The sequence below is a fragment of the Theobroma cacao genome, chromosome 6 (assembly GCF_053813885.1).
Source record: "Theobroma cacao isolate CCN51 chromosome 6, ASM5381388v1, whole genome shotgun sequence".
Taxonomy (NCBI): domain Eukaryota; kingdom Viridiplantae; phylum Streptophyta; class Magnoliopsida; order Malvales; family Malvaceae; genus Theobroma; species Theobroma cacao.
The window spans coordinates 31,253,610-31,273,639 of NC_142644.1; the positions used below are offsets into that span (position 1 = coordinate 31,253,610).

A 20,030-nucleotide genomic window follows, 5' to 3' on the forward strand; every position below is an offset into this window, starting at 1 on the left:
CAACCAGTTTCAACACTCTTTCATTTCCTATGTAAAAGGAGAGGATCTAAAGTTCAAAACTTAGCCAACAAGAACAGAAAAAAAAAAAAAAAAAAAAGGGAAAAAAGCAGCATATTATGCTGCAGTTGTGTTTCATTCTTCTAACTTTGGTTGTAGTTTTTTCAGCCTGTAGGTAATATGATTAGATATGAGTATATAGTCCATCTATACTTTTCAATATTTTGCCACTAAAAAGGGCGCATCTTTCTGCTCTGCTACTTGTCTTGGCTGTTTACTCTACTTGCTGCTGCCATTAGCTTCTTCATTCCAAAAAATGCTCCGTATGTACACATGCCACTGGTTCCAGCAGATGCATGAATTCTCATGAAAAGACATCATTACTTCCAAAGCTTAACACACTGGTCATGGCTTGCGGAGGCAACCATTTCAGTCTGTAGAGAATCCGCCAGTGAAGAAATTAATCCCCTGTGCGCTTCAACTGTCCATGTTTTATTGCTCTCAAGTGGACTTCATAATTCAAGAGACTGACAAAATTCGAACGATTAGATCTCATGACAGAGGAACATCAAGCACAAGATCACAAAAATAACATCAGCAAAGATTACAACAGGCAGGCAGAGAGATATACTGAACATCAGGCCAAGACAGCAGTAGCTGTTTCAGCCCGTTGGAATTAGCCAACCTTGTGTTTTAATGCAACCAGTAGTTTCTGTTTAGTTTATTCTTAACCCCCTTTCCTGAATAAGAGGTTCACTTACATTTTTGTGTATATGTTAACACATCAAGACATGATAAACATCTATACCAAAAATGGCTTGCAAGCTAGTTATTACGTTTCCAGACATATGAGAAATAACCAGCATTTGTTGAGAATGCTGTATATAAACAGCATTTAGTAATACTGACAACAATAATATTTTGAATACTTTACCTGGTAGCCACCAATAACCAAGAGTAGTGAGTACACTGGATGAAATGTGCAGGACTGGAACTTGTTGCCTGTTGAACACAATTCGTGTATGCATTCCCCATCAATCATTGACCAAAGACGTGCACTGTCTTCACTGATGGAGGCAATATAGTTGCCACTTGGATCCCAGCAAATTGAAAGAACTTCTTTGTTATGTCCCTGAAAGAATACAAAATTCGTTCAGACGGTAGGGAGACAATGGACTTGGATGCATGTGAGCAGAGCTCTAATAACATATAAAGTGAATCAACCTTTAAACAGAACTGGGGGCTTGTCAGTCTCAAAATCAATTATATTGACAACATTTCCTGAAACAGTTGCAATTAACTTTCCTAGTTGAGGCTGGAATCTAACTTGTTTAGTAGCTCCCTGCAGTCAACTCACAAGGAAATAAAGGTAAGTGAAAGCAGGGTTTAGTTTGAGAACATAGAATTCTAATGGGGGTAACACCAGATGTAAGTTTGCTAACAACAAGTACCTAAATATTTTCCAAGAAAAATGAGCAGGTAAATAAAGCTAAGCCATGCAAGACAAGGAATATTTTGATGTTAAACTTCCTTTCAACAAAGATTTATTTTATAGAAAAGTATAAGCATTTAAAACTGAAAAATTCTGAAAAGACAAATTTTAACCATTTGCAATTTTTGCTAATAAGCATAAACTGCCTTTCAAAAAGTCTGCTGAAATGCATTGACAAGAAGAGACTTTACAAGAGATAGAAGCATCACCAAATTTCACAATCCACCACAAATTTCCAGGAAAATATAATTAGACATCCTCATAAGTATAATGTGATTTAATGCTGTATTATTCTCAAGAAACTAAGAAAACCAGGAACTTTTCCAATCTGAATTATAAGTAAACTTTGATGTTTCTGAGAAATTCGAACAGATACAAGGCTCAGGATCTGACCTTAGAAACATGCATGCAAGAACGTTGGTTGACATTCCACAACCGCATCTCATTATTACTATCACAGGAACAAAGGAGATCCAACTTTCTAAGATGGAAATCTAATGACAACACCTGTTCAGCATGCCCCACAAGCTTGCAAAGTGATTTGCTTGGCTGCATTAGCAAAGAAATGAAGACCTAACATTTACTCTGTGGTAAACAATTTTGGCTGATCATAAGAAAATAAGGGCAACTAGTCTGCCTGTCTATAACACCAAAAAAGGAAAAACAGCATCCTATAGAGACATGAATCGCATACAACGGCCTTTTCTTCTTCATTCTGAACAAGCAGGCAGAAATTTAGAAAAATACAAAATAAATATCTGAAGTTCCAAAGGAAAATGCTTACTTTCGTAGAATCCCATATTTTGACAGTTTTGTCAAAGGAGGATGTTGCAAATATAGTTGAACTTGGTTTTAAAACGAACTTCAGTAATGAGATGAGAATGGCCTTCTGAAGTTCTAACAAAATCAAGAGTTTCCATATTCCATATCAAGACCTGCCAGAAGAAAACTATAATCAACTCTAAGCCTGTACTACATATTGTGAACAAAAACCTGTATTACTAGTTGATACTACCTTCTTTTCATGTCCAGCACCAGCTAGAAACTTCCCATCTGATGAAAAATGGCAGCACAAGACTTTGCTTTTGCTTGAGTGAAGGCAACTAACCTCTCCAAAGGTGAAGCCTACACCAGTGATGACATATCATCGTGTTAGGATTACTGAGCAATATCTTAACTGCTATACTGACACAAGTGAATCCTTGCTGACAGAGTTCATGTTATTTTCATACGACCAAGCACAATATATATATATATATATATATATATATATATATATATAATATACACCAAGTTTGGTGGAAAGGGATGTGAGAGAAAGCTTTCATTGTCAATCTGGATTAGGGGGTACAACCAGATATAGTCTTCCCACGCTATTAAGTATTTTTCTGCAATACAACATGGTTAGGGGAGGCTAGCAAAGATTTGGGAAGTGCTTAGGCAGTCGGAGGTGGGTTGCACTTTCTCTACTGAATAAATCAATCATTATAAAGATTGATGTATATTATCTTCGTTTCCATTGCATCAGTACCTATTAAAGTAGACCTGCAAAGCATTTTTCTGTCTAGTCCTAAAAGAATTACCTTTTTGTTCGATTTCATTGGAAGGGTTATAACGGTGTCTTAAAACACTGAAAGGTGTGCTTGTACTATCAACATTATCATCATCATGGGACAGAAAGGATTCAACAGTGTCATGAATCATTATAAAACTACAATGCTGTTGCTGCAGCATATTATGTTGGTTTTGTTGTTCTTCAGTTTGCATCTGCTGGATCATCATCTGGTTCATCACCAATCAGTCACTAATGAGGAAAAGAATTATGATAGTTTTTTATAAATGAGAGTTAATGAGCTTCTAACAAATAAAACTAACAAACACTAGCATTCAAGTTAAATGTTACATGCAATTACTCCTCCAAGATCTCTTTATAATTTATGATCATCATATTTATTGAAGGGAGAGGGTTGATTCTGAAAATATTGTCATGCATCTCATCATGGAATCTTACAAAGGGTATCTACTAACACATCCATTAGATGCAGAATACTTCATTTTTACAAAAAATAAATAATAATAACCTTTTAAAGAAATCAACTGCCCCAAAAATTTTTAAGACACTGTTTCAAGTGACCTGTCTGTTATTCCCATTTATTTCAATCTTAGGAAGTTTCGGATTACGGTAATTGAATTTGGCAGAGCTTCCAGGAAAGGTAGGGGTCAGGTTTCTGGGCATATGTGACAGCCCTTGAGCTGATATCTCAGGTTGAGACTTCAATATCTGAAGTTGTTGCTGACAGTTTGATGCCTGAAAGAGTAAATTTAAATCTGATAGGCTGATATCCAAACCATGGTAAACCAGGCTCAACTACAGAACTGTTTGTGAAAGTTTAAGCACACTTCTATTCACACTAGGAAGGACTTAACATTTACTAAATCAACAAGATCACAAAATTGGTGCTAGCAAGGCTCCAAAAACAGCTACTTAACATGCTACTTACATCCAAAGGCCATCCATTAAGGGGTGCTAGGTTGATTGAGTCATTCAATCCTGAAAGAGAAAGACCATGCATCAGATATATCTAACATATATGATGTTACAATGCCAACAAAATAAACAATCAAGGCCAACACTGCGTGCATCTCCTGTCTTGTCAGAATAAAGCACAGATGAATAATTCATCACACGTCCTTGAATAGTATAGCATAACTAGAAATTGCAAAGGTCATGTGATACGATCAGTTTTGTCAGCATTAACACTGCATGAACTCAAATCAGAAAGATGGCCAAGCGAACCTGCAGTGTCAGGTCCAGTTGCTGGAAGTATGCCTTTCTGTGCCCCGTAGGGGGTGAGTGGGTTTACAGGAATGGTTCTCCCCAAGGTAATGCCTTGGCTGTGTTCCTGCACATTGATGAACATTTTATATTCACTGACATTCATAATAACTTGGTGCTCTTGTGAACACAAGTAGATACTTTAGAACATACCCTCTTAACTTGATGCAGGGCAAAATTTATCTGTTGTTGCTGACGGCTGATACATGAATGAATGTTAAAGAGAAAAACTTAACTCTCAATTTAGCAATGAAGCATATTACCATTCACCAGCATGAATGATCATGCATATACTTCCTTTCTTAATCCAGATCATACTTTTTCAATAGGAAAAAATTTTCCTATAATCGATTCTAGTTTCAAATTGCAGTGAATCATGAAATATTTACCAAAGGGTGAAACTCTTTGTCTATTAAAAAGTCGAGTATTTCCATAATAATATCTTAGTTTTCATAATAAGCTCTGTGCTGGTATAGGGGAAATAAAGAAGCCAAAGTGACTGTCAACTGATTGTAATTATACAAACCTTTTACTTGTTAAAATTAGAAGTTGCTGTGCGAGGTACGGTTATATATAAGATCACCCCAAAGCTAATGTTTATACATATTGCTATATATTATATGAATTTAATTTAATAATATCCAACCCTTTTATACTTACAGAATAATAAATGAACAAAACAAACCAATATTTCTTAATTATAAACATACAAATTATGAATGATAAAAAGTAACAAATAATTACAGAAGGATGAAATTTCACGTTAGCTCAAAATTTCAAGGAAAAGATTAATGATACTTATGATAATTTTCAAGGACTGGTATATTCTACGGTCTCAGCTCTGTCAAAATTGTTTTCAAGTAACAGAAACACATGATCCTAAGGACCCCTTTCGAGAGGACGCATCGATAGCTAATGGTACTTCAGAGAATGTTTTATGGAGCCATCCGGCCATTGATTATGTCAGGAAAAGACACTGCCGAGTCAGCTTCCAGCAGCCTTGCCAACCCTACGAGAGAAAGTGAAGGCGGACGCATGTTTTGACCTTTTGAAATCCGGGAAACGACAGCGTTTAGGACACACGAATTCATAAATGGTGTTCAAGCAAAACGTAAACGGTCCAAAAATTTCGCTCTCTTAAAAGGACAGATCAGCGAGGGAAAAAACAAAAACCCGCGAAAGATTAAAAAAAAAATTTACCGCACCCCTTCTATGGTAAAAAATAAAATATGAAGTAAAACATTAATTGATGTCTATACCAACGAATTCAAGAGATTATTTCACATGATTTTATTTGATGGATGATGTTTAATTGATTCTTTCAACGAGAACTAGTGACACGGTCTTGTCTACAAGCAAAAACTTCCTTGGATCCATCACTTTGTATCCCAAACAATCAGTTAGTACTTAATTGTGTCCCAAACAATCAATTACTAATTAATACCTAGAACAGAATATTAATCAAATCAATATATATATTAAATAAAATATATTTTTTTAATTAAGATAATCAGATACCAAATACGAGATCATTTATCAATCAAGTAATGAATTAAATATTCAAGTACTTAAATAAAATATTTTAAATATATTATATATTATTAATAATTAAAATTAATATATATTTATTTTTAATTAATTTTAATTTAAATAATTTAATTTTTAAATTTTTAAAATCAAATTAGTTAATATTTATTTTTCGGCTAACATGTTCAATTAAGAATCATAAGTTTGGCCCACATGGCATTTGGGTTTGGTTGACTGAAGAGTATAGATATGCACCCATTTGATTGATGGGCCACGTTGTTCACATAATAAATGGGGGAAGGCTTTAAATCCCTTGCAGAATTTTCTCTTTATTTGTCAAGTGTCAACTATAAAAAGAAGCTTTAGTTCCTTTTTTTTTTTTTTTCTTTTTTACCGTTACGCCTTGTGTGGGTTCGGTGAGGTTTGGAGTCGTTGAACCTAACGGTTAAGAATTTTTCTTTACAAGCTAGCCTAATAAAGTTTACCATGACCACTTGGTCCATACCCCATATGTTTTCAAATGAATAGGATTGACTTAGACAGTCACCTCCTACTTCTTTTAATATCGTATTTAAATTTTTGCTTTAATTCAAAAAATTATAATGAATAATGACATCACAACACGTAATTAAAAAAAAATTATTTTTTTTCATATACATGTCGATAATAAAATATTTAAATTTATAAAAAATATATATATATATTTATATGTCAACAAAATGGACCACCCCAACCCCCCTTTCCTTGGCATCGTCAATTTGAGTAAAACTTAATTAATTAATTCATCCACGCTTTTTAGGCGTTGGGTAATCGGTTCTGCCGATGCTTTACTAACTCCAAGGATAAATAATGCTTAAACTCGCGGTAGTTAGTTTGTGCTTAGAGTCAATCGTGCACGAGAATCTGATATTCCAAGAAGCCAGCTTTTGTGTACCTCAGAATAAGATTGGCCCTCATGTGCTCTACTGTTAATCCATATCTTACTTATAATCCAAGAAAATGACAAAACACAAAGTGGATTGCATTTCACAACTGGTTTGGATTCTTTGCTTCCTTTCCATCTACTTTTCAAATCTTTGCATTATGATTCTTTGTTCCCTTATAACCTATGAAATTTACTAAAATAAATTGCATTAAAAACAAAACATAAATTACACCTAACATTTTTTTAACTAGTACTTTATGAATAAATTTTATTCTGACAAAAAATTAAACTGTTAATTTTTTAATAAAATTATAAAAAAACCCTTAAATATTAATAAATATATTAATTTTAAATTAAGAGCATTTTGATACTTTTATTGAGTAAAATTAACAGTCTAATTCTCTATAAAAATATAATTATTTGTATGATATAAAATACTAATTAAAAAAACCATAAAATGTCGTATGAGAAAATTTAAAATCATGAGAAATATAAATAAAATTTACTCTAGAAAATTCTCTAACGACTAAAACCTAAAAACCCTTTTATCCTTTGTTTTCTACTAAATACAATCAGCAAAGGTTCGGTTTTTTTTTTTAAATTGGTATTTTTGCTTAAAATTAGAATGCGAAGGTTATTACGTTTTCCTAGTCCACTTTCTGTCTTATGCGAAAATTAGACTGCAAGAATTCCATTTTGTATATATAACTTCGTCCAACAAAAATTGAAGATTCTTAAGCTTTCCTAAATCCTAATGCATGTTAGCTCTAAATCAAGCAATAATTAAACATTAAGCCATTTAATGATTTTCTTCTTTTATGTTGAACTTTGAAAAACACGGTTCAACAAATTGAGTCACATTAATTCAATTTCTTCAAGACAAAACTATATATTAAAACTAATAAATCATTCCATTCCTATAATTCATTTTTATAAAATTATGAAATAGACCCATGGGAAGACAAGAAAAAGATTTGGACGTCCCAAACCAGTATACCGATCAAAACTTGAACCACATGTATTTTATGGGACCGACTGGATCGGAGTCGGTGGCCAATTGTGCACCAAAGAAAGTAAACAATTTGATGAGACGGCAGGTCCAATAGCGACGGGGGTCCCATCTTTTTCCCACCATACTACTGTCTTGCATTGTGTATCGTTGCCCACCGGCTTTCTTGACCAATCTACTCCATCGCTTTCTTCATTTTCTCCTTGATTTTGGACTTTGCCTCTTTTTATGCAATTTTTTCTTATTTTAGGACCTATATTTAATTTTGATTTAATATTTTAAAAAATATATAAATTATTTAAATTTAGTTTTATTAATTTATTATATTTAATTAAATTTTTATATTTTTATTATAAATCAAATAAACTCTTATACTCAATAACTTATTTAATAAAAATGACACTTATATTTTTATATTATATAATATTGATGTATATGTTGATATATTATAATAGATGATGACGTAATATGTTAATATATTATGATAACATGATTATATAATTTTTTTAAATTTTCATATCAACACCACATAAATAATATTTAATGAGATATATTTGTAAATATAATAAAAACAATTCACTTCCTTAGTACCAGCCTGAAACCTTTCCACGGCGAATTGTTTACAAGGAGATCAATTATTTGTGGATCTGGGGAGTGAATAGAGGAACAAAAGGGGCATGTTCATTAAGTGGGATTGTTCCCTTATTTTTTATATGGTTGAAGGAATCTAGGACAGATCACGAGCAGCATGTTGCTTTCTCATTGAGCCAAATATGGAATAAAATTTACAAGTCGACACAAGTCATCTCGATTCTTTAAGACCTTTGTAATTCAATTTGTCTAAGGAAAGATCGTATTTATATTAATCATTTTTTTTTGTCTTTTTTAATCTTTTTTTCATCTATTAAATGATATCGAAATAGATCGGTGTTCTCTACACGTGAATGAAACATATTTCCTATTGTCGTTGTCTAGACTATGGAATTGAAGTTTATTCAATTGAAGCACCTTAACTCAATCCTTCTAATATTGTCTACCATATGAATGATGATAACAGTATTTTATTATCAATAAAGGGGAAATAAACATTAGTGGGTTCTTCTTAGTTTACTCTATAGTATTAAATTCTCTCTTTTTTCTCTTAAAATTTTGCAAACTTTTGTTAGGTGAATGATTGTTCTTTTGCACATAAGTTGATGATAATTTTCTAGTGAGAATTATTATAAAAAAAGCAAAACTTAATTAGCTGGGTTCCCACCCTTTTGATCACCCTCTAGAAAAAGTGATGGAAAGCTTCCAAATCCAAAGTCAGAAAAGGGAAAGGGTTTGCTTGCTCCCCATGAGTTCACAACTGGACATTTTAGTCAATTTTAGAAATTCCTCTCAAACCCCACCCGCAAGTCTCAATCTGCCTGGCCAGGGCGCCAGGCTCAGGCTCAGTCAGAGCCTGGCCATTCCAGGCCACCAGGGTCCTGCTTCCCTGAACGAAAAAGTGGCAAACAATGGTATCACAGGCAATAACATTTTCACTTTCGGAAGATGGATCATGACATTTTTTACCTCCCTTGTTCGCGTTTTCCATCGTTGCCCATTCTTCTCATGCTAACAGCTACGTGCCATGGGGAAAGAAAGAAGAGAAAAGTTTCACGTTTATTTTACGAGTAAAAAAATTCAAAACAGCATAACAATTTGTCGGTTCATTCATTGTTATTGTATTTAAAAGATTGATCATCTCCTTGTTAAATTTAAATCCCTTTACCCACCTTCAAGTTTGCTTAAGAACAAAAATTTCACTTCCAAATAGTAGTCTTTTAAGTTGAGATTCTATTCAAATGCCAAAAAATTTTGGGTGATGAATTACAATATCAAATAAATTTTGATCATAATTCAGTCTAAATCTTTTAGAATTGCAAATAGATACTTCACTTCAAAACTTATAAAGGGAACGATAATTTACCCATTGATACGATCGCATCATACATAACATTGGTTGCCATATCAGTTACCATAGGACTCGTATGAAGATATGGATTGCCATATCAGTTACCACAGGACCGCGTCAATGGGGTTTAGCTAATTCCAATTTCCAACACTGAAACGTGGTAAAAGCGTTAGTTAAAGTGAAAGGGCAGCAAGCAGGACATACGGGGAAAGGGAACAAGCTAAAGCAGAGGATCGAACCTCGAAAGTGACAGTGAGAGAGAGCAAACACCACCTGAGAAGTGAGGAAATGTCAGTACCTCGCTTGCCTACTCTGAACCAATCTTTTCCCGTGTTTTATTGGTAGTGTACTGTTGATTTTCCTCGAAAGTTTTACTACAACTTTTTTTTGTTTTCTCATTTTTGGCCGACACAACACCCTTCACAAAAAATAATAAAACACACTCTCTCTTCATTACTAGTCTCAGGCTTCTAGCTTCAGGCTTCAAGCTTCGAATCTCTCTCTCTCTCTCTCTCTTTCCTCTGCCATCTTCTTTAATGGCGATGTATCCTACCACTGAGCTTTCCAACAACTACTGCGACTACCCTTTCTCCTCCTCCTCGTTCATCAGCTGTGCTTTTGCGTCCATGGTTCTCTACCATGTGCTTCATCTCACCTGATCTGCACCTCTGAACACAGCTAAAATCAACTACTACAGCTGCTACAAGACGAAATAACCAAAAAGAAAGAAAAAAACAACAAAAAGAAGCCAGGAATGGCTTACAATAACAGAGCTTTTTCTCTTTCTCTGACTCGTTTGCTACTCACTGATTTAGTCTTACAATGTTTGATCTTGGCTTTCACTCCAGTTCAATGCACCACTGATTCTACTGATGGTATTTTTGTTTTTCCTATTGTTTTATATTTTGTTTGGGTTTTTTATTGTTGTTTTAGGCATTGGCTTCCTTGATTTCGTTGCATGAAGGAGGTGGCGCCGAGTCTGAATTTTTTTGACATTTTGGGGTTAGATGTGATTAGTCAAGAAATGATCTTTGACTACTCTGCATTATTTTTTGATTGGAAAGTTTGATCTTTTATGCTGTGTCTGTTTGCCCAGAAAATGCGGGAAAATTTGGAGAAAAACTGTGTTTCCTTTGATTCCTAATGTTGTCATTTTATTCTTCTTTGGAAAAATGTTGATTTTTGTATTGAATTGCTAAAACTGTACAATTTCTGGATTTTAATTAATTTTCTGACATAAATGGAAGGTTTTTAATTCAATCTAATCTGTATTTGATTTGTTAATTTTTGGAACCTGGGAATGACTTATTAAGTTGTTTTCTTTACTTATTTGTGGGCAGTTCAAGCGCTTCAGGTTATGTACACTGCATTGAACAGTCCTGCTAAGTTAACAAATTGGAAAACTAATGGTGGTGACCCATGTGGAGAGTCATGGAAAGGGGTTACTTGTGAGGGCTCGGCTGTCGTTTCTGTGTACGAGAGTGTATATTTCAAATGTAGCTATTTGTTTTTGAAATTTTGTAGCTTGATCAGTTTATGTTTTGGTTAATGGGGGGCTGTTGTTGTTATAACAGTGATATTTCTGGGTTAGGACTTTCTGGAGCTATGGGATACTTGCTCTCTGATCTTATGTCTTTGAGAACACTGTAAGTTAATTCCATTGCTCTCATGTCTGTGTGTGCCTTTGAGAAACTCTTATTTATCACCTAATTACTTAATGTCTTTTTCTTCGTATTTTGTTAGTGATTTGAGTAACAATAACATTCATGATACAATCCCATACCAGTTGCCACCGAATCTTACGAGCCTGTAATGTCTCTGATTCATTATCGATTCTATTTTTTTAAGGATTATTTTTATTGCTTTGTATTAAAATGCTTGTTTGTTACATGATGCAGGAATCTTGCAGGTAACAACTTAAGTGGGAATCTTCCTTACTCCATTTCTACTATGGTTACTCTTACTTACCTGTAAGTGGCATATCTCAAATGCTATGATCTTTTGTTTACTCATCACACAATTGAGTAGCAAATCAAGCTTTCTCTCATTTCCTAATTCTCAATCTTTGGTTATAGGAATTTAAGCCATAATTCACTCTCCCTGTCTGTTGGAGACATTTTTGCTAATCTTGCCGACCTTGGGACCTTGTAAGAGAACTTAATTAACCTTGTATATTTATTGTAATCTATAAGTTTTAATCTATGTAGAATTTCTGTGATCTAAGCTGCTATTCCTTGTTGCTGTAAATCCTTTTGTATTCCACTTATTGCTCACTTATTCCAAATTGTTTGTAATATAAAACATTTTAAAGGTGTTGAAATCCGTCGATAATTAAAGCTTCAACTGGAAAATTATATTTGGATTTTGGTTCAACTTAAGGTAGTTTTGTCTTTCCTATATTTTAATTATGTGGAGATATTTTTCTGCAACCATATTGTTTTTGGATTGAATTCCATTAAGGATGAGTGATAGAGGGAAGCTTTGACTACCTTAATAACAATTAACTATATTCTGATAGGTACCTGTAGGCTGTTTTCTTACTAAATATTTTTCTAACCACATTATGGTTTGGGTACCTTTGCTTGTTAATACAGGGATCTTTCCTTCAACAATTTTAGTGGGGATCTTCCTAATTCGTTTAGCTCATTGAGCAATCTTTCTATGCTGTAAGTAAAGTGTTCCTTCATTCTCTAAGAGTAAAAAACAGGAGGAAAAATAGGGTTCAGATTTGTGGAGCTTGACCAAGTGCATTGATATCTGAATTTGTGGCAGGTATATGCAGAACAATCAATTGACTGGTTCCCTTAATGTCCTTTCCGGTTTATCTTTGACAATTCTGTAAGTTATTTTTCTCATACTGTAGTTGGGTTTTTACTCTCTGTCAGTCTGTTCTGATGCACCCAAGATTTTGAACAGAAATGTTGCGAAGAACCATTTCAGTGGATGGATTCCTCAAGAGCTTTTTTCACTCCCAACTTTTATGTAAGGCTTAAAGTGGCATTGCCACCAATTTACTTTTCCATATTTAGTTTATGCAAAATGTTTAACTTTGCTTCTGAAAATGAAACAGATATGATGGCAACTCCTTTGCCAATGGTCCTGCCCCTCCTCCACCACCATATAGTCCACCTCCACCTCGTAGATCTCATAATAAACATAATTCTGGATCAGGAGCTCGTACATCCCCTGCTTCGGATGGTCAATCATCAGATTCAGATAATGGACCATCAGCCCAACTTATTGTAGGCATAGTTCTTGGCTCTTTGTTACTGGTTGTCCTGGCACTACTTGCTCTTGTTTTCTGCATCCATAAAAATAAAAAGAAGGTGAGTGGTGCAAGAGCTTCAAGGGGAAGTCTTTCAGTTGGCTCCAACGATGGTAGGTTTTCTTCTTCATAATTCTGTTCTCTCAGCAGTTCTTTGACTTTAATAAAGCAATCAATTTTAACGAAATTTGTTGGCAGTATTGTTTCTCCCTCACGATGCTCTTCAAGTTCACTAGTAATTGGTGCTTACAACTCTCTAACATCCTAACAATGCTGGACCCATATTCTGCTTCATTTTTGCAGGACATACTGAAATGCAAGAGCAGAGGGTGAAAAATGTTGCTGCTGTAATAGATTTGAAACCCCCACCAGCAGAAAAATTGACGGTTGATAAGATGTCAAAAAATGGATCTCTAAAGAGAATGAAGTCACCCATCACTGCTACATCATATACTGTCGCTTCTTTGCAAACAGCGACAAATAGTTTTAGTCAAGAATATCTTATTGGTGAAGGTTCCCTTGGTCGTGTTTACAGGGCAGAGTTTCCAAATGGAAAGGTAACTTTAACTGTAATAAATATTTAATATTGAAGTGCTCTCACTAAAACCTAATGTTGGATAATGATAACTAATTATTTTTTATGTCATTTGATCTAGACAATGGCTATTAAAAAAATCGACAATGCTGCACTATCATTACAAGAGGAAGATAATTTTCTGGAAGCTGTCTCCAATATGTCACGCTTGAGGCATCCAAATATTGTTACATTGGCTGGATACTGTGCAGAGCATGGACAGCGTCTTCTGGTATATGAATATGTAGGAAATGGAAGTCTTCATGATATGCTGCACTTTTCTGATGATGGCAGCAAGACATTAAGCTGGAATGCACGTGTCAGAGTGGCACTTGGCACTGCCCGGGCTTTAGAGTATGTAATATGTGTACGATGTTTTTGAGTCTATCTCTTTCTCTCTCTCCTACCCATGGTGCAAACACATATATTACTGAGAATTTGGCTGCTTGCATGGCTTCCTTCTGATAAAGCTCTTGTTTCAGGTACTTGCATGAAGTGTGCTTGCCTTCAGTGGTACATAGAAACTTCAAGTCGGCAAACATCTTACTTGATGAAGAGCTCAATCCCCACTTGTCTGACTGTGGTTTAGCTGCTCTTACACCAAATACTGAGCGACAGGTAAAAATTTGCTTTTGACAATGAGTCATTGGTGAACAAGTTTTCATTCCAATGCTGCCTGTGAAGGGAAGTTTATCCTAGCTCGTTATTTATTTATTGGTTTGTTTCCATATTGGACAGGTTTCAACACAGATGGTTGGATCATTTGGTTATAGTGCTCCTGAGTTTGCATTGTCAGGACTATATACTGTAAAGAGTGATGTGTACAGTTTTGGGGTGGTGATGTTGGAGCTGCTGACTGGTCGAAAACCACTGGATAGGTAAAACCCATTTTCCTTCTCTAGATAATGATCTTTATATCTTGGCATTCTTACAATGCAATGTCTATCTGTCCAAGTAAATTTTGTTTTGGTGTATTCTGCATTGTTTAGTTCAAGGACGAGGTCAGAGCAATCACTTGTCAGATGGGCCACTCCCCAACTACATGATATAGATGCTTTGGCTAAAATGGTTGATCCTGCCCTCAATGGCATGTATCCTGCAAAGTCTCTGTCACGCTTTGCTGACATTATTGCTCTGTGTGTTCAGGTAAAGGAATTTACTAATGCTTAGGACAATATAGATTATCTTAAGAGGGGCACATTTAGAGAAAAGGGTTAAATAAAGGAAGAATAAGATGTAGAGTTAATGAATTATAAGTTCTTTTTTCTCTATGCAGCCGGAACCTGAGTTTCGACCTCCCATGTCTGAGGTTGTCCAAGCTTTAGTGAGGTTAGTGCAAAGGGCAAGCGTGGTCAAAAGGCGATCGAGTGATGAATCAGGATTTGCATACAAGACCCCAGATCATGATGCAGTCGACATGTCATTCTAAAGTGTCTGGTTGAAACTTGGAGCTTGAAAAAAACTGATACCTTGCAATCATGGATGCAACATGCTAAGGTGTAGGATGACTGAAGAGCACACAAGTTAAAAGAGAGAAAGCTCCTAGAAGAGAATCAAAATCGAGAATGAACCCAAAAAAAAAAAGTTATGTAATTATATCTCACACATCGTCACTTTAAACTTTTATAGTTTTACAGTGCAAGTATATAGGTGTATTATTGGACATCATGATGCACATTCACTGTTTTGCATCTTAATAAAAGAAAAAAAAAAAGTTTCCTTCAATTCAAGCAAAGTACATAACATTGCCTTTGATGTTGATTTGCTATCATGAGTTTTCTTGTTTTTAGTCCCTAGTCTTCCTCTCATTGCTGATTCTTTTCTGCAAGAAATTGCCAACACAAATTTGTGTCTGCCACATTTCCCATCATGGGAGAACCCATTGCTGTAGATGCGATTGGGGAAAGAAAATGTGACAGAAAAGGACAAATTTCGATTGATCAAAAGAATATAAAGAAACAGGTCGTACCACGTGCATGCTTGATCTTATGGTCGTGGAGTCAGATCACTGCCTTTTAGCCAAATTGTTTTAGCTTAAACTCTAAAAAAAAAAATCTTTGTATCAATCTAATCTAACGACCCAACACAATCACATGATAGTTGATACGGTTAAGTGTACTAGAATTTTTTTTAATTGTGTTAGTTTGTCAAATTATATATCACGTGGACAAAAAAAATTAATTGATATTAAATTTATGTTAGAGTAAAGAGTTTGTTTGAATTTATATCAAAGTTTAAGAGCTTGTTTGAATAGCAAATGATTAAGGATGCCTGATTAGCAATTTAACATGAGATTTATGGTATGGGCAATTGGCCATAGGCCTTCTTCCTCCATTTTGGGCTTCTCTAGGCGGAGTTACATGGGCTAATCAAGAAAATGGTCAGGTGATATTCAAGCAAAGGCTGGCCCATATCCATGCAAGGAAGATTTCTATTTGACGTTATTCATATATTTTTAATATTGGATTTCTATTTTCTTGGTGAGTTGAATTCTAGTAACAACACATGGTAATGAAGATTACTATGAATAATGATCCCTGATTTAATCCCAATGTTTTTAAGCAAACAGAGACTTTTTTTACCAATTTTCCGGGCCTCGTCACCTCCCACTTTCGGCACCACTTAAGTTGGCGTGTTTATCGCTATGCTGTCTTAAATAAGAAACCTGAGCAAACAGCCAATCTCTCTTTTAACTCTCGGCATTGGATTTCAAGGCTACAAACCTTAGACCCATCAAATCAATGTCTTTAAGCAGCAACGCCAACAATTTCCACAATCTTGCTCTTGAATCTAAACTAGACCAACCCAACATCATCCGAATCCCCGACAGGGTCGATCTCCGGTTGAGCCCGAGGAGTCGCCAAGGGTCCCCGAGTCAGTCCCCGCGAGTCGGCCCCAGCCGGTTCATGAACGGTGGAAACAGCGGGGCGTCATTGGTTGGAGCTGAATTGTTAGGAAAATTGTGGGGTGGTCGAAAGAAGCAATCGAAGAAGGTGAAGAGAAAAGGAGGGAAAGTCTGGTACCAGAGGAAGGGAGTGAAAGGACTTGTCGTGGTGGTTGCATTGGTGGGTTTGTTCTTCTTGGTCAATTGGTTTATGCTTTTGCGGTTACAAGACCACCGGGTCCGACTCCATGACAGATCTTCCAGGAACTCTTCTGTTTCGATTCAGGTAGTTCAACTCTCATTGGCTTTGAGAATTTTTTTTTTAAAATTACTGTAAAATTTAAGGAGGTGATTAATTGCACGGGTTCCGGATTAATGTAAGTAAATATTAGTAAGCGATGGAGATACTTGAAATTGTGTTCTCTGGGAAGAGAATTCTTTGCCGATTGCATTGCTTTTGTGGCTTTTGCAGGGAAAGGTGAAAAAGCTTAGTAAAGGGAAAAGGCAATATCATGGTATTTACGGAAGGATGTTGGCTTTGGCTGCTCATGCTTTGGCAGAGGTATTTGGATATAAGCATTGCTGTCTTCTGGTTCACTCCCTCCTATAATGAATTGCCTATTTCGATAATGTTTCTCTATTCTTCTTATTTTGTCTGTTTCCATTGAAAAAAGTGTTATGACACATAGGGGCAAAATAAACGCGAGCCAAAAGATTTATGGCAGGAGCCTGTGGTTCCTGCTTCTGCATGGAGACCATGTGCTGATCAACGGAACTGGGAACCTAGTGGTCTCTCTCTTTGACTTCTATATGTTTAATTCACTGGTGTATGGGTAATTTAACTAGTTCTCACTTGACATCTTTTGTTATTTTATTATAGAGGGGAAGAATGGATACCTTATGGTCACTGCGAATGGTGGAATGAACCAGCAGCGTGTAGCTGTAAGTGATTACATCATGTTTTTCAATCTCATGAATTTGCGTTTGGGCTGTAATCTCTTTTGGAGTTTAGTGCATATAGTTTCTCATTGATAGATATCTGCTGTTGGTGACAGGTCTGCAATGCTGTAGTTGTTGCTCGATTACTTAATGCAACTCTTGTTGTTCCCAAATTTATGTACAGTAGTGTCTGGAAAGATGTAAGGTGAGGATTGTTCCTTTCTTTTCTTTTTAAAATAATTTCCCTCTTAGTTTTTGATGATTCTTTCCCCTCAGAAGATGGATATTCTCTTGCATTTAAACATTTTGTGTTGTTTTTTCTTTTCAAATTATGCTGTAGATCTTTGCACACTGAATGAATGGAATTTAGTTTCAGATTAAATTCATTGTATATATGGAAATGACTACTATTTGCTCTACGTGGAAAAGTAACCCCATCGAATTTTCAATTTCATAGTCAATTCAGCGATATCTATCAGGAGGAGCATTTTATTAACTACCTGACTCCTGACATTCGAATAGTGAAGGAACTTCCTGAGGAGCTACAGTCACTAGATTTGGAGGCAATTGGTAGCGTTGTGAGTTTCTTCCTCTAGATCAAGTTCTGATTGGTTTCTGCTTGCAGCATTTGTTTTAGCATGTCTTATTTATGTAGTGATTGTTCAATTGATTTTCCAGGTGACAGATGTAGATATTACGAAGGAATCTAAACCAAGTTTTTATTTGAAAAACATTCTCCCTATCCTACTCCAGAAAAGAGTTGTCCATTTCGTTGGATTTGGGAATCGTTTGGCATTTGACCCAATACCATTTCAGTTGCAGGTAAATTTCTATCCTTAATATCTCATTCCATAACAAGCTCCTTTTAGTTGCTAGCTTTATTCCTTAGATAAATGTCATAATCAGTTCATGGTAATAAAATTGATGGGTATGCCCTTTTCTTTCCTACTTTGCTCTTCCTAATCGTGGGACTTCATCTAGAGACTTCGATGCAGATGTAACTTTCATGCACTTAAATTTGTTCCAAAAATACAAGAAACTGGTGCTTTACTCCTTGAAAGATTGCGTCGGCATTCAGCTCATCCAGGAGCATTGGATCATTTTCTTGTTGGTTCACGTGCAGTATCAGCCATGATTGCAAGGAGTGATCGTGCTGCAAAAGCTTCCAAATATCTAGCTCTGCATTTAAGATTTGAGATTGACATGGTAGCTCATTCTTTATGTGAGTTTGGTGGAGGTGAAGAAGAGAGGCAAGAATTGGAAGCATATCGACAAATCCATTTTCCTGCTTTAACAGAGCTCAAGAAGACAGAAAAGTATGCATAATTTTCAAGTCTTCTTCTCTGACATACCCATTTCTTTCTTTCATTGTAGTTTGGAGGAGAAGCATGAAAATATTGTTTTATATCGACATATGGATCAAACTGTTTTACTTTTTTCAGGTTACCTTCCCCTGCAGTGCTCAGGTCTGAAGGCTTATGTCCGTTAACACCAGAAGAAGCAGTACTTATGCTTGCTGCTCTAGGTTTCAACCGTAAGACTCATGTATATGTGGCAGGGGCACAAATATATGGAGGGAGAGCTAGATTGGCTGCTTTGACGAGCTTGTATCCTAACTTAGTTACTAAAGAGAATTTGCTTTCACCGAAGGAACTTGAACCATTCATGAACTTCTCATCTCAGGTAACAAAGTGGCATTGACACTTCTTTGTTTATTTTAATAAAAGAATTTAGGTTTGTGATTGGTACATTGATGAGCTGGTTCCTGGCCAGCCGGTCCTACCGAAATTTGAGTTTTTCAGAATTACTTTGATAGTAGCTTTTTCATTATCCAGAAGATGCTCAATGCATGTTTTCCAGGTTTTCTCCTGCGTTAATGATCTAAGTTCTCATATGGTTATATAAGTTCTGCAATAACAAAGCCTGTTGTTTGGAAATTATTCTATTAAAACTTTTTATATAGCATTTTCAGCACTATTTAGGTTAGGTTTCAAAAGATTTTAACATAGAAGCAATTTTAGTGATTCAAAATCGGTTCTCTTGATTGTTTATGCTCTTCTTAATGTTTGTTACTTTCATACTTGGTGTGAGTGCTATGATGTATGATGAGCTTATTTCATCTGTAGCTAGCAGCACTGGACTTCATTGCCTGCACTGCAGCTGATGCATTTGCCATGACGGACTCTGGTAGCCAGTTGTCATCTTTGGTATCTGGTTATCGAATATACTATGGTGGAGGGAGGATGCCAACAATACGCCCAAACAAGCGGAGACTAGCCGCTATCTTCATGAAGAACAATACCATAGAGTGGAAAGTGTTTGAGCAGAGAGTGAGGAAGGCAGTTAGGCAAACTAAACATGTCCAGAGTAGGCCTAAGGCTAGGAGTGTTTACCGGTATCCGCGGTGTAAAGAGTGTATGTGTCTTACAAATTAACATTCTACCATTTTTTAAGCATGTTAATTCTAATTATAACATGTAACATTCTTTGTTGTTTAACATGGGTCTCAAATCAAGCTATATGATTATTCTTCTATCTGTTGTGTGTAATAAAGGCAAGCATATTGTTCTTGGAACCTCTTTGAGTAGATCACAAAAGAATGAAACCAGATGATCCCGGACAGTATGCTTTTCCCTTTTG

The 20,030-nt window shown here is 35.6% G+C and overlaps 2 protein-coding genes and 1 pseudogene across 3 annotated transcripts; 2 read left to right on the forward strand and 1 right to left on the reverse strand.

Moving 5' to 3' along the window:
* Positions 1 to 377: 377 nt before the first annotated feature.
* On the reverse strand, positions 378 to 9,368 carry LOC148762296 (transcriptional corepressor LEUNIG_HOMOLOG-like; annotated as a pseudogene).
* Positions 9,369 to 10,109: 741 nt separating this feature from the next.
* Positions 10,110 to 15,302, forward strand: SRF8 (STRUBBELIG-receptor family 8). 2 transcript variants are annotated; one of them, XM_088807529.1, is made up of 16 exons: positions 10,110 to 10,603; positions 11,069 to 11,211; positions 11,303 to 11,374; positions 11,472 to 11,537; positions 11,627 to 11,698; positions 11,804 to 11,875; positions 12,323 to 12,394; positions 12,501 to 12,566; positions 12,645 to 12,710; positions 12,799 to 13,106; positions 13,297 to 13,550; positions 13,650 to 13,921; positions 14,050 to 14,185; positions 14,306 to 14,445; positions 14,557 to 14,713; positions 14,844 to 15,302. In XM_088807529.1, exons 2-16 carry the CDS (start codon positions 11,135 to 11,137, stop codon positions 14,994 to 14,996), a joined length of 1,983 nt encoding a protein of 660 aa, XP_088663655.1. In that variant the 5' UTR covers positions 10,110 to 10,603; positions 11,069 to 11,134; the 3' UTR covers positions 14,997 to 15,302. The 2 variants fall into 2 exon arrangements, with proteins under 2 accessions (XP_088663655.1, XP_017979382.1); XM_018123893.2 differs by having other exon boundaries at positions 10,111 to 10,603; positions 11,069 to 11,201.
* Positions 15,303 to 16,203: 901 nt separating this feature from the next.
* On the forward strand, positions 16,204 to 19,965 carry LOC18597219 (O-fucosyltransferase family protein). Its single transcript, XM_007026113.3, has 10 exons — positions 16,204 to 16,737; positions 16,924 to 17,013; positions 17,141 to 17,240; positions 17,332 to 17,393; positions 17,507 to 17,595; positions 17,848 to 17,968; positions 18,069 to 18,212; positions 18,372 to 18,706; positions 18,833 to 19,073; positions 19,517 to 19,965. The coding sequence occupies exons 1-10, from the start codon at positions 16,309 to 16,311 to the stop codon at positions 19,823 to 19,825; spliced, it is 1,920 nt and encodes a 639-aa protein (XP_007026175.3). The 5' UTR covers positions 16,204 to 16,308; the 3' UTR covers positions 19,826 to 19,965.
* Positions 19,966 to 20,030: the final 65 nt, after the last annotated feature.

Excerpts from the sequence above, each read along its gene's own strand:
- SRF8 (XM_018123893.2), top strand. The coding sequence starts at position 10,483 with ATGGCTTACAATAACAGAGCTTTTTCTCTTTCTCTGACTCGTTTGCTA. Across the intron at positions 12,711-12,798 it reads TTTTCACTCCCAACTTTTAT|ATATGATGGCAACTCCTTTG; the intron begins GTAAGGCTTAAA and ends AAAATGAAACAG. Across the intron at positions 14,714-14,843 it reads TTATTGCTCTGTGTGTTCAG|CCGGAACCTGAGTTTCGACC; the intron begins GTAAAGGAATTT and ends TTCTCTATGCAG.
- LOC18597219 (XM_007026113.3), top strand. The coding sequence starts at position 16,309 with ATGTCTTTAAGCAGCAACGCCAACAATTTCCACAATCTTGCTCTTGAA. Across the intron at positions 17,969-18,068 it reads TGGAGGCAATTGGTAGCGTT|GTGACAGATGTAGATATTAC; the intron begins GTGAGTTTCTTC and ends TTGATTTTCCAG. Across the intron at positions 19,074-19,516 it reads TCATGAACTTCTCATCTCAG|CTAGCAGCACTGGACTTCAT; the intron begins GTAACAAAGTGG and ends TTTCATCTGTAG.